The sequence below is a fragment of the Pteropus vampyrus genome, unplaced genomic scaffold (genome assembly GCF_000151845.1).
Source record: "Pteropus vampyrus isolate Shadow unplaced genomic scaffold, Pvam_2.0 Scaffold875, whole genome shotgun sequence".
Taxonomy (NCBI): domain Eukaryota; kingdom Metazoa; phylum Chordata; class Mammalia; order Chiroptera; family Pteropodidae; genus Pteropus; species Pteropus vampyrus.
Window position 1 is genome coordinate 29,132 of NW_011889656.1, and position 12,697 is coordinate 41,828.

A 12,697-nucleotide genomic window follows, 5' to 3' on the forward strand; every position below is an offset into this window, starting at 1 on the left:
GTGACACCCCAAGCCCCGACCTAGGTCCCCTCACTCGGCCACGGCTGAGGTGGCTGCCCCATAGCCCTCGGCTCTCTCCTCCTGCACCCTTATCCTGTGCATCAGCACCCCTTGTCCTAACTTCCAAACCTGCCCAGGACTGGCCGCGCCCCCACCACCCTGGCTCCAGCACCCACCAGCTCTCGCCTGCACTACTGACTCCAGGTCTCTGGGCCCCACCCGGAACCCTACAGCCAGGGACAGAGGGATTCTCAGGAAATGCCCCCCCAGAGCTGGCCAGTGGTCCTCTTCAGCTCCCACGGGAGACCCTAGGCCCCGCCCAGCACCAGGGGGCTCACGCTGGAAACTCCCGTTCTCCATGTCTGCTGGCTGACCTTGTCCGCCGCCTCCACCCGCCGTGGGGCACGGCTCGCATTTCCCGAGCGGGACACCCCGGCCAGAGCCACAGCGCCACCGCCGCCCTGCCTTCTCCATGGGGCACCTGTCGACAGCAGGCGGGTACATACGCACTTGGTATTCGTCACCCTGCGTCTTCACTACTAAATGTAAGTGCCCATGGTGACAGGCTTTGTTCTGACCTCAACAGCTCCCCAGGGTCCACATGTCAGGTCAGAAAGGCCAAGCCCAGATTACCCGGCCAGGTTCGCCCAGTGAGAGCAGCACCCCTGTCCACGCTCTCCCTGGGGGAGGGGCACACCTCGCCAGGCCATCCTGAGCTCCCTCCCACAATGGCTCATATGGGAGCCAGACCTGGGGGCACTTTTGGTCCAGTGGTCCAGCAGGTGGGTCTGCCAGGGGAGCCTTCCTGGAGGAGGAGCTGCCACATAGTGACCTCCAGAGCCGGTCACAGCAAAGCAGGCAAGGCCACCAGGAAAAGGATGCCGACGGGACCCGCACAGGCAGGTGGCAGAGGTGGGGACTGGAACCCAGAAGGAGGCTTCTGACCCCCCGGGCACCCACTCTGTGGAACCACATCCTGTGCCAAGACGCCCCCTCCCCTAGTCCCGCAGCCTCAGACTCCAGGCCAAGGTGGACAATGCCCTGAGCACAGGGGCAGAGTGCAGGGTGGAGGCCCAGCATCAAAGCCACAGAGATGGGTGAAGGGCACCTTGTTTGTCCTTTCGGAGACTCTCGATCATACTTTCCACCCCCCTCTCCTCCCCACAAGCTGCCACTGGGCCTATCGGGTGGAAATCTCCAGGGCAGGGCATCCTGAGAGGTTGCAACAGCTCACGCCCCCGCCCTCCCACCATCTCAGGCCAAGGTGGGGCCCTCGCTACCCCCACCAGGCTGGAGGCGCATCCCCTGGCTGGGGGGCGGGGGGCGAGGGTGAGGAGGCAGGAAGGTTACAGTCAGTCTCCAATCCCCAGAAGCCCTCTGTGCCGGGGCCCAGGGTCACCTGTGTCGAAGGGCTCCCTGCTCCGTGATGGGTCATTGACTTACCACATAGTGATGTGGCCAGGCAGGCCTGGGAGGGTTGTGGGGGGACATACTGGGCCCCCAACAGGACTGCCACCCTGGGCCCCTCATGGCCCAGTTGCCCAGTCAGTGCTCAGGGATCCAGGACGGCACAAGTCACCCAAAAGATCAGCCAGAACCCAAGCTGGCCACTGGCTTGTCCAGCTCCCTGCATGGCCTTGGTGTCCAATCTGCAGATGGCACAGCCCCAACCCTGGGACCTTGGGAGACACATGCATGGCCTGTCAACATGCCTACACATATGATACAGGGGCTGGACACGCCTGCAGGGCAGACACTTCTATGAGGGTAGGAGACACGTGGGCAGTGGGCAAGGATCCTAGGTTGAAATTCCAGGGCTGAGGACCCAAGAGTACAGGCAGTGTCCCCCTCATCTCCCTTCCCTGAGCCCTCCACCCAGGCCCTGCCCCACCCCCCACGTTCCCAGAGGAGCCTCAGCCAAGTCCTGTCCTGTCCGTACAGATCCAAATAACCTAGACCCGTGCTGCCCTCTCCAGCTCCCGGAACGAAGGGGGTCCTGAGGAGGGGCTCAGCAGCACCCTCACGGACCCAGCCCTCTTCCAGGCACCCAGAGCAAGGCCAAGTCAAACCACAGCGCCGGGAGCCCTGGGGCGTGCTGCTGGTGGTGGTGCCCGTTGACCCACAAACCACAGGGCCTCGGGAAGGGGACATGGGGCGGGGGCAGGCACGGGGGGATGGGCTTCACTTGAGATTCGGTCTGGCCTGCCCAGGCCTGATAGGGGTGTGGGCAGGGGCCCAGGGGCCAGAGGACTGACAGTCCGGATGTCCATCACAGGGCGGGGTGGGGAGGGGCTGGCGAGGCCAGGCAGAGCCGCGCCCGGGGCTTTCCCAGGCTGACCCAGGGTCACACGCACGTGACATGGACATGGCCTTCTCTGAGCACCAGAACCTACCCGGGGCGCAAATAGGAGTGAGGCTGACAGGAGCCTGAGGGGTCATTCCAACCAGACCCCGAAACCCACTCCTCTGAAGTCCTGCTTGGACGTTGAACCTCGGAGTCACAGGGCTGACAGGTCCATAGAGACCCCTCTCACTTCCTGAGCCCAAGAGGGCCCACAGCCCTGCCAGAGGCCACTGTGCCAGGCAGCCTTCTCCCAACACCCCTCTTCGGGGTGCTGGGACCCTCTCTACGGAGGCACTGCTGATAGGCGGCAGGGTCTCTGCCTCGGGCTAAGGACCTTGCTCAGGCAGAGTGAAGCCCTGTGAGCCTTGTCCAGCCCCTCACAGATCCAGGGGATCACTCGGGGTCATAGGGCAACGCTTCCTGTGACCTCTGCCCTCACCAAGCACCAAGTGCCAGGAAAAGGTGACATGTGTCTTACACCTGTGCAGCTCCCACTGACACGCACATGCACACTGCAGTCTGAGTTCACACACGAGTGTGCGCATAAACCCAGGGAACAGGGATCTGGCAGAAAGAGCAGGAAGCAGGAGACCCAGGCCTGTGTGGCTCTCGCCATGTCCCTGCGTGGGAGACTGCCCCCTAAAACTGACCCTTCGGGGGTCTGGAAGGGACATGAGCCTGCTGCAGGAGAGCTGGTCCTTGCAGGGAGGCAGGGTCCAGGGCCCAGATCTAGAGGGGGCTACGAGACCCTCTGAGACCTCCTAGTGCTTCTGCCCTCAGTTTTGGGCCTAGGGAAGGGAAGGTGTACCTCTAGGCAGAAGTCATCTCAGGTGGCCAAAAGGGAGACTTCATCAGGGCAAGGGGTCCGGAGGCAGAACAGAGGGAGGGTCTCCCACTGTCTGAACACCTGCTGCACATTCCGGCTCCAGACACCCACTCACCACCTGCACGGCATCTCTATTCCCTAGGGTCAAGGCACCTCTGACCTCCGCCCCCGTCCAACCCCTGGCGGAAAGAGTCCTTTCCACAAGCTTTACTGAGGCTGGCCTGGGGCGCACCCAAGTATCTGGTCCTGGCTGTGGACGGGAGTGGGTGTCGGGACGTCAGGCCTAGGGGCGACCTGGCCTAGGGGCGACTGCAAGACGTCCCGGGTCGCATCTCGCCTGTGCCCCCCAAGCGCATCTCCTGAGATCGCGGCGTCGGGCCGAGGGGCAGCCCAGGCTCACCTGCGCGAGGTCATGTCTGCTCCGCGCCGGGCGCTCGGCGGGGTCCAGGCGGCCGCGCCCTCGGGCCTCTCTGAGGACGCCCCGCCCACCCCCAAAGCCCCGCCCCGGAGGCCCCGCCCACTGCGAGGCCCCGCCCCGGGGGCTTCCTTAAAGGCGCCGCGCACACTCGTCTCGCTGTTCTGTTGGGGAAGTTGAGATAAAAGCAGGTTTTCAAAGGCCCCGAGCTTCAGACCCAGGGGTTCACACGGGCTTCTGGTCTCGGAGGGCGAAGGCGCGGGGCGGCTTCAGGTCCCAGCGGCCCCCCGGCCCTCGGCCGCCTCCGCTGTATCAATAACGGTTCGGTTGGGCCGGGTTCTGTTCACCCCGGCGACTCCCTCCAGGAGCTTCCAGGCTTTTCCGGGCACCACTTCCAAAATGGGGGCGAAGGGCGTCCCGGGAGACCCTGGAGGGGCGCAGGTGGGAGGAGCCCACGTGATAACCAGGCTTTCCGTCTCAGCCCTCCCACATGGGGGCCTCCCCACTTCCTAAGTGACGTGCACTCCCTTCCGACGCCAGGGCACCCGCTCCTGTCACAGCTGCCGCGGTCCCCGCTGCCGGCCGGCTCTCCCGCGCTCACTTCTGCCCCCTTGTCCCCATTGGCCAAACCACCTTCCAAGAGCCTGTCCTGTCCCTAGGGGCCATGCCCTTCCTCACCTGGGTTCTCAACCTTGAGATCCCCGTTAGGAGCCAGGAACTTCCGGGCCCCACCCGCCCAGCCCCCTCTGGTTTTTCAGGAGTGGCGCTTTGTGGGCTGCTCCCCAAACCCCGGATCCCAAATCCCCACCCACCGCTGCTGACCACCCGAGGTCCTGCACTGACAGCTCCCTCCTCCTGGAAGCATCGGCTCCCAGAGCACTCTTCCCTGGGCTTCTCAGCTTTGCTGCCTTGCCTTCGCCTGGACCACCTCCCAGCGTGGGGCCCCGCTCCCTGGTCTAAACGGAAGGTGGGGAGCCCCCTACACCCTCCTGTGTCATGCCAGCCTCAGGCCAGCCTCCCTCCTGCCTAAGTGGCCCTCTGCCCCCCTGACGTCCACTCAGGGGCTCTCAGAGCCTCAAGCTCAGCTCTCCACATGCATCAGAGTTGTTCAGCCTCCCATGTCCATCAGTGAGTCCCTTGCCCCACGTCAGCTCAGCACCAGCCCACCCGTTCTGCCCTGAACTTCTTCCTTTGCTCGTCCTGAGCCACAGCACCCTGTCCCACAGCAAGCACCGTGCCCTTGAGTCTGACCAACTGCTGTTTCAGCCCCTCCAGGCCCTTCTTGCAGCCTTTTCCCAGGACTGCCAGGCCCTGTGGGGTCCACCTGCTCCCACCACCCTGGCTGATGGCCCACTCACCCCGCACCCAGGCGACCAGCTGCGCCTTCTTCTGCGTGACCCCTGCCCAGCCGCAGCCTGCACAGCCTCTTCCAGCCCTTGGCAGGTCCTGCAGGTCTGCACTGGGGTGGCAGCTTTTTGCCTCCCTTTCCTGGAGCCCCCAGCTAGTCATGCCCATCCTCTGTGCCCGTCGCCTGCTTACCACACTCCTCAGCCCCAGCCCCTGGGGGTTTAGGGTCTCTCTTCTCCTGGACCCCCAACACCTAACAGCTGCCCAGCACACAGCAGCCAGGCAGGCCACACTCACACTGTCTCCTGAACAAGCAAGTCGATGACTAAGGGATGGGAATGCGAATGCCACTGGCTATGGGTCACCTGGGTGCTGAGCTTATGGGCGTTTGCATTTAATTTCATTTTTTTTTTCAACAGAAAATAAAAAAGAACAGTTATATTTAATAAAAGTCTGGAGTTATAGGGAGGAGGCCACACACCCACTCTCCTTCCTTGCTCCTGGGTAGAGGCTCACAGCTGCTTCACAAGCCTGAGCCCTCAGAGCTTCTGCTGAGGGTTGTCCCAGCAGGGCCGGCGGTGGGCCAACCTGACCATGAAAGGGCTGCCTACCACCCCCACACTAACCTCAGTGCCCCAAGCCCACTCTCCTCAGACGACCCTCTCCCACCCAGGGCTCATACACACATCCATAGGCTGACACGTGTGCAGAAGCACGCATGCACGTGCACACAGGGCACTGGCGGCCCCCTACAGTGCTGCCTCCACAGGCCCTGCCCCCACCAGCTCCATGCACAAGTGGGCACACTCACTGCACAGGGTCTCCTTCTCAAAAACAGCCCTCCACTCCAGTGCAGGGTCCCCTCTTCCACCCAGAGCCATCTAAGAGAGCTTAAAGCCTATGCTACCATGAAGCTGAACTAGAAGCCACAAGAGAGAAGCCAGACAGGTGGGGCTGGCGGGACAGACACAAGCGCCTTTGACGTGTTCAGACTTTATTTCACGGTGACTGACACAGATAGACTGGAGTTAGTAATGTGATGTACGGGGCTCCCTCCCTGCAGCCAGCCCAGCCCCTCCTGTGGGGATTGGACTGCCACCCCCACCAGCACCAGAGTTGGGATGGGACGCCATGCTGCAGTTTAAGGCATTTCTGGCTTCGCGGCCGTCTCTGCCATCCCTACGGCCGACCCATGGCCATGGTCAGACACCAGGCCTGCCCCTGGTCATGCTGGGACAAGGGCAACCGCTGCTCACACCAGAACTGTGAGGATTTGCTGTGCGTGTCCTCAGCCACTCTTAAGCCAGGACAGGAAAGATGACAGCCCCACTGCCCCCGATGTCGAATGAAACCAAGGCGGGAAGAACTCTGTGGTCGGTGCTCAGGCCTGCCTGGACATCTGTCCTCAAGGGAGACGTTGGCTGCTCAGGCACGCAGGCAATGGACGTCAACCACAGCACACAGAGCCTGAGGTGTCGGGGAGGGGACACAGACATGTCCAAGATGGCTGGGTGGATGGGCAGGGCCAGCTGAGGGGCAGGGCCCCTGGAACGAAGCTGGGCCTGGCCTCTGCTCTCCAGCACCCTGCGACTGGCGGACACAGCTGGGAGGGGTGCCGTGTGGCCCCAGTGATAACGTCATTTCTCAGTCACAGAACTGGCACAGGAGGCCCAGGCAGGGCCAGCCAGGCTCGAGGCTAGTCCTGGTGAGGCTGAACCACTCACAGGATGAGGACTGGCTCAGTGTGAGTCTAGGAAGGTCCCCTTCGACCCCAGCAGTGGCTTCCTGCTCTGGGGACACAGATCTTGCCAGATGGCGCATGGGTGACATGTGTGTTGGGGGGTCTGCCGACAGGCCGCGGACCACAACAGCCCAGTGCAGGTGGACACAAGGGGAAGCACAGCACGAGGGCCTGGGACAGGGCGGCCCGTGGTGGAGGCGGTGTCCTGAGGTTGCCATGCGAGCCAAGGCCTCTGTGCTGCCGCGTTGCGCCCGTGAGTCGCTCGGCACTGAGTCTGTCTCTGCAGCTTGCCTGTCTGGACAGAAGGCAGGCCGAGCCAGGAGTCCCTCCGGCCAAAACACAGGCAAGAAAATCATATCAAAAAAGTAACGAGTTTACAAAAATAGAAAATAATTACAGCAGGGCGGGCGGGGGCGGAGGCCGCCTCACGGGGTGGGGCAGGGCCGAAGCGCTGGCCTGGCAACCGCGTCCTCCAGCAGGTGCAGTGGGCGCTGCCCCACCACCACGTCCCGCAGGCAGCCCACGAAGCCCGTGCCGTAGGCCTTGGGCAGGGCCTGACCCACGGGTAGCTTCTCCAGGCCTCCTGCAGGACAAACACAGGGAAGGCCCTCGGCTGTGGCTCAGTGATGGGTAGGCTAGAACACTGGTGGGCAGAGAAACCCACCAGCACCTGAATGACAAGGTGAGTTACGCCTAGAGCCTGTCGGTGCCCGGGGGGGACCAGGTGGCAGCAGGCGTGCTCTAGCCACCCTGGGAACTGCAGGGCCGAGACAGGAGGGGACAGGAGCCTAACCCTGGCTGACCCGTCTGCTGTCCTAGGTGGGGCTGTTCCGGGTGCCACTCTCAGTAGCCGGCCCTAGGGAATGGGGTCTGTCCCGCAGGGATTCAGAGACCCTCCCCCGGCTTCCCTACAGAACACTCACCCAGCCAAAGGGCTCCGTCTGTGTCCAGCTGCGTGGCGCCCAATGGGGAGGAGCCAGTCACGGGGGCCTCATTGCCCACCTGAAGGGAGCCTTCTCTCTGTTCCCTAGGGAGTGGGGATGAGGCTATCAGGTGGCTCTAGGGCCTGAGCCCCAAGACCCCCACCAAGTGTCACCCCTGGGAGCCAGAAGGAGGTGGCACCGACCCCTGGAACAGTAGTTGGTGGCCAGGGCAGGGGGGCGTCACGTGGGTCAAGCTTTGCTGGAGGGGACAGCCAGGCTCAGACCAGAGGGACATATCCCCAACCAGTGGGTGAGCAAGGACTTCCTTTTTGGATCAGGGGTTCCCTGGCCATAACTGCTGTGTCCTCTTGTCCCTCCCTCCCCCCTTTACTGGCTGTGACCTCGGGCCGGGCAGCTGGCCCGCTCTAGTCTGCAGTGACCCCACACGCCCTGATCGGGCAAGTCCAGGCACCTCCCATGCTATTCTTGGAGTGCCTGGGCCCCGCTGACCTGTGCGCCCTGACCCGCAGCCAGCGGTTGGTGTTGACCGGCACCGTGGAGCGCAGCACCACAGGCTGGGAGCCCAGGTCATAGGTCAGCTGCAGGCGCCCATCCACGATGGCCAGCGCGACGTAGTCAGCCCGCTCCGTGGCCTTGCCACTCCACAGCACCAGCCCCTGCGTGGCCTCGGTGCGCAGGCTCAGCTCGAAGTGGTCATTCTGCAGCGCCTTCTCGCTGGTGGGCAGAGGGCTGGTCAGGGCCGCCCGGGGGGGCGGTGGGGGCAGGGTGGGCAGGGCAGGAGGGCAAGGGCCATGGCTGTAGAGGCCACAGGGTGGCTGGAGGGGTAGGTGGCAGGCACCAACGGTAGGACAGATGGCCAAGAGACAGACGGTGGGAAGTGGAGTCAGACACACCAGTAGAGTGAGGTGGACAGAGGGACAGCTCGGCAGATGGGAGGGGAGGACGGCGGGCCGACAGCAGGGCTGGAGCGCTGCGTGCTTACCTAGGAAGGGCCCCGGAATCCGGAGCTTCGGGGCTTAGAAGCAGGAAGAGAGGGAGGCAGGTGAGCAAGGGGACAGACGGGCTGCAGTGCAGGGTGGGGAGGGGCCCTCGGCGACACTCTCCACATCCCCTCCCCACTGGTGGGAGGCGGGAGAAGCGAGTGTCCTTGTAAGATACACGGGACCCCAGGCCATCGGCCCCTCCCACCACGGAGCCCCGGCAACACACGAGTGCCACACACATGGACAGACAGCCAGTGGGCAGAGCCCAGGCCAAGCAGAGTCCCAGAGACTGAGGGCTGCTCGCCAGGACAGGCCCTTGATGTCTCGACACACGTGCATGCAAGTGCACACGCACACACGTGTGCACACCGCGCCTGTGGTGAGGGCTGGCTTCGGGGGGCATGGGTGACCGGCCGTCAATACATGTCCTGAAAAGGGGTCACATCCACTTTCAAGCTGGGAAATGGAGCCTCGCGAAGCACAAACAGCCCCCTGCCTCGCCCTCCTCCAGGATGGAGGTGCTGCCTGGGCCTCACGGGGGAGGAGCAGAGAAGGGGCGTGTGGACAGCGATGGGGCTAGACCGAGGAGCTACTTACGCTGGGATCTCATTGGTCAGTTCGCTTGGAAACAAAGAGACAGAGACAGTGAGAAGGAAGGAGGGTGCAGGAGGGCAGCGGAGGGGGTGGGGGGCGGAGCTGGGGAGGTGCTGGGCCCGCCCGACACAGCCACCCAGCCAGCAGCGGACGCGGTGAGTCTGGCACCTCGTCCTGCACGGTGGGCAGACTGGACCTGAGGGACAGCGGAGGGCAGGGGGCGCCCGGCTCCTGTGCAGCACATTACCTCTCGGTCACGGCGTTGAGGTACTCGATGTAGGTCCGCCCGTCAAAGGCCAGTGCGTCTAGGTCCCCTGCCGACTTCTCGATCAGCCCTGAAAGACGGTCAGGGTGAGGGCCGGCCTGAGCGGGCCGACCCCGCCCGCCGCTGCCCTGCGCCCGTTCTGCTCACCCTTCTCACAGTGCAGCCCTGAGAAGCCCCCGGGGCACAGGCACTCGTAGGAGCCCTCCCGCGGGACACAGGAGGCCCCATTGAGGCAAGGGTGGCCTGAGGCCTGGGTGCAAGGGTGGTCTGCAAAGGACGAGACATCCACCGCCCGCACCACGTACTCCTGCGTCAGCAGCTGGTGGCCTTTGAGGGAGACCTGGGGGGTGGGGGAACAAGAGCCACTGTCCCGCCTGCTGCCCTCCCGACCACGACGGCCCCACCCCCGCCCCACGTACCAGCTGGATGGCACCATCGAAGCCGGAGGACACGGCGGCGGCCCGGGCCAGCCTACTGAAGTCAGGAGCCCCCCCGACGTAGAGTGGCTCCTTCAGGTTGAGGACGGTGTGCGGCACCTGGGGGGTGGTGCTGGGTGAGGGGTTGTGGGGCCCGCCCACGGGGCAGGGACAGGACGCTGCGCCCGGCCCAGGGGCCCGCCCGCTACCCGGCCTAGGAGAGTTAATCACACAGACAGGTGACGGGTGACGTGGGCTTAGTGGGGGCGGCTACTCTAGGGACGGAGGTGGCAGAAGACAGATGAGCAGGACGAGTGGGGACACCGGTACCTTTCGGGATTTCTGACATCCGAAGAACGGGGTGGGGGTTGCAGAGCAAGGCCAGAGAGCAGTGGGGCAGAGAGGAGACAGACGGACAGACAGACAGAGGCACAGGTTTTCTCTCACCGACGGCAGAGAAAACAGCTGAGTGAGCGCAGGCGTGGGGTGGGGGCTGCCACGCCTCCCAGGAGGAGGAGCGGGGGGACCCACAGCTGGACACTCACCGGGGACTCCCCCAGCACACGGGGCCCGTCTCCAACTCGCATGGCACCCTTGCGGCCATTCCGCTCCAGTGAGACCCTGGTCCAGGTGCCCAGGGCCACTGGCTCCTTGCTCCTGGTGAGGACAGGGCACCATGAGCTCTACGGCCTGCCCACCTGCATGTCCCCAGCCCAGTACCCACCCCAAGGCCCAGCTGCCCACACGCCCCACCCACACATGCACACCTGAGAACGGCTGCCCCCTTGCCCAGGTCGTAACGGAACTCCAGGTGGCGGTCCCGCAGTGCCAGCGACACAAAGTCCCCCCGGCCGTCCGTCTTCTGCCCGTTGTAGAGGAGCAGGCCACTGGGGCCCCGGGCCAGGAACACCACCTCCAGCGCCATCTTCTCCCTGGGGTCAGTCGCAAAGGACCCGTCAGGTGGTGGCATCTGGATGGAGGCTGGGGGGGCTGCTGCCCCTCTCCCTCTTTCTGTCCCACTGACCCCAGGTCCCGCTCGAAAGTATGCAGGCCTTTCAGCTCCAGGAAGGAGGAGCCGCTGAAGTCAGCCAGGAGGGGCTGGTGACCGTTCTGTTCTGAGGCTGTGGAGGACGAGAGGGGACACACTAGGCTCCAGGCCCTGACCCCAGGGTCCCCTGCACGCCCACTGCTCCGAGCCCAACCAGAACCCCGAGCAGAATCCGTACCCGCATGCTTGCCCCCACCTGTTTGGCAGAGAGGGCCCCCCTGTCCCGGGGGGCACTCGCACTTGGCCTCGCCCCCAGGCAGGACGCGGCAGGGGGCCGCCCCGTGGCAGGGGTTCGGTTGACAGGGATTCTTCTCATTAGCACAGGTGGGGCCTGGAGGGAGAAAGGACGGGGTTCCAGAGGGCTGAGCCCCTGGCCACAGACACACAGGTGCCCCCCAGCACCCGGCCCAGCCCCGCGCTCACCGAAGCGGCCAGGTGGACACTGACAGTGGAATGCGCCGGCCTCCAGGGCCTGGCACGGAGCCCCGCCGAGGCACGGGCTGGGCTGGCAGGGGTGGGCCCCGCACTCGCCCACACCGGCACTTCGGGTCACGGCCCCCTGCCAGCTGCCGAGTTCCAACCGCTGGTTGTTGACGTCCAGCAGGCGGATGCAGCCCTTGAGGCCGACACTGACAGAGGTCCGCTCCAGCACCCTGCCGCCAGGATGAGGTCAGGGGTCAGAGGCCAGAGGCCAGAGGCACCCTCTCTCACAGCCAGCCCTGACGCACTGCCGATGGGCCAGGGGAGGGATCTGGGCCACTCCCCATCCCCCCTGTGGTGCTTACAAACGACCAGTCTGCAAAGTAGGGCAGACTGAGGAGGTGGGCTGCGGATCAAGGGTCGGGACTAAAGGTGGGTCCAGCCCCTCTGGTGATCACGCAGCAGCCTGGTCCTCGGGGATGCCACCCACAGATGGCACAGAATCAGGACCAGGGTCAAGGGTTAGGATTGAAGTCAGGGTCACAGCCATTGTCCACACCATCCGTCCACCCCCTTTGCCATTCACGGGTAGCTTGAGCATCCAGGATACAGCCCATAAGAATCAGATATCGGGACCAAGGTCAAGGGTTAGGTCAGGGGTTAGGGCCACCCCAAGGCTCCCTGATCCTCACACAGAAGCCTGGTCCTCTGGGACGCCCCCGACAAAGAGGTCTGTGTCCAGGTTGAGGCCGTCAGTGCCACTGGGGCTCTGGCCCAGGACAGGGGTCTCGCCGTCCACTGACAGCGAACCCCGGCGCCAGTGCCGAGACAGTTCTAGGCGATGCCACCGGCCTGGCTCCACGGGCACTGCGCTGGTCAGCACCGCGGGCCCGGAACCTGTGTCGAACCTAGGCGGCCGGGCAGGAACAGGCACTCAGGACAGCCCAAGGGCCCACTGCTCAGCCCCACCCCCCCACCGCCCCAGCGGCTCTGGCCCCGCCCCACGGCCCCGCCCACCTGAGCTGCACGCGGCCGCCCAGCAGCGCCAGCGCCAGGAAGTCCTTGCCCTTGGCGTTGCCGTTGTAGAGCAGCAGCCCCTGCGGCTCCAGGGCACGGAACTCGAGCGCCAGGCGCAGCGTGTGGTAGGCGCGGAGGGTGGGGAAGGCCAGGAAGGAGCGGCCCCCGAAGGCCGGCACCGAGGCGCGCAGGGCTGCCAGACAGGCAGGGACCAACTGGAGGAGGCTAGGTTATCCATCCCACCCCTCACCCCAACCTGCCCCCAGTCTAGCGCCCCACTCCTTAGGTGCCTTGGTCTCACCCCAAACCGTTGCTCCCATCAGCCTCCCTGCCCCTG

At 64.6% G+C, this 12,697-nt stretch overlaps 2 protein-coding genes across 5 annotated transcripts in view; both read right to left on the bottom strand.

The window, feature by feature from the left end:
* LOC105309828 (tyrosine-protein phosphatase non-receptor type 11-like) overlaps positions 1–3,613 on the bottom strand; it is a 12,566-nt gene extending 8,953 nt beyond the window's left edge. The window contains exon 1 of the mRNA XM_011386037.2: positions 3,571–3,613. Within this exon, the coding sequence (XP_011384339.1) occupies positions 3,571–3,584 (14 nt within the window). The 5' untranslated portion in view covers positions 3,585–3,613. The remainder of the gene's footprint in view (positions 1–3,570) is intronic.
* Positions 3,614–5,909: 2,296 nt separating this feature from the next.
* The window catches only part of AGRN (agrin), a 32,415-nt gene continuing 25,627 nt past the window's right edge, over positions 5,910–12,697 (bottom strand). For 3 of the 4 annotated variants that reach the window (XM_011386041.2, XM_023526446.1, XM_011386038.2), the window contains 14 exons: positions 12,361–12,553; positions 12,036–12,251; positions 11,347–11,576; positions 11,120–11,254; positions 10,900–10,996; positions 10,643–10,807; positions 10,421–10,532; positions 10,206–10,217; positions 9,879–9,995; positions 9,607–9,799; positions 9,442–9,529; positions 8,107–8,331; positions 7,597–7,700; positions 5,910–7,256 (listed from right to left, as the gene is read on the bottom strand). In XM_011386041.2, the coding sequence (XP_011384343.1) occupies positions 7,099–7,256; positions 7,597–7,700; positions 8,107–8,331; positions 9,442–9,529; positions 9,607–9,799; positions 9,879–9,995; positions 10,206–10,217; positions 10,421–10,532; positions 10,643–10,807; positions 10,900–10,996; positions 11,120–11,254; positions 11,347–11,576; positions 12,036–12,251; positions 12,361–12,553 (2,045 nt within the window). In that variant the 3' untranslated portion in view covers positions 5,910–7,098. The remainder of the gene's footprint in view (positions 7,257–7,596; positions 7,701–8,106; positions 8,332–9,441; positions 9,530–9,606; positions 9,800–9,878; positions 9,996–10,205; positions 10,218–10,420; positions 10,533–10,642; positions 10,808–10,899; positions 10,997–11,119; positions 11,255–11,346; positions 11,577–12,035; positions 12,252–12,360; positions 12,554–12,697) is intronic. The other variant, XM_011386039.2, reaches the window with a different exon arrangement.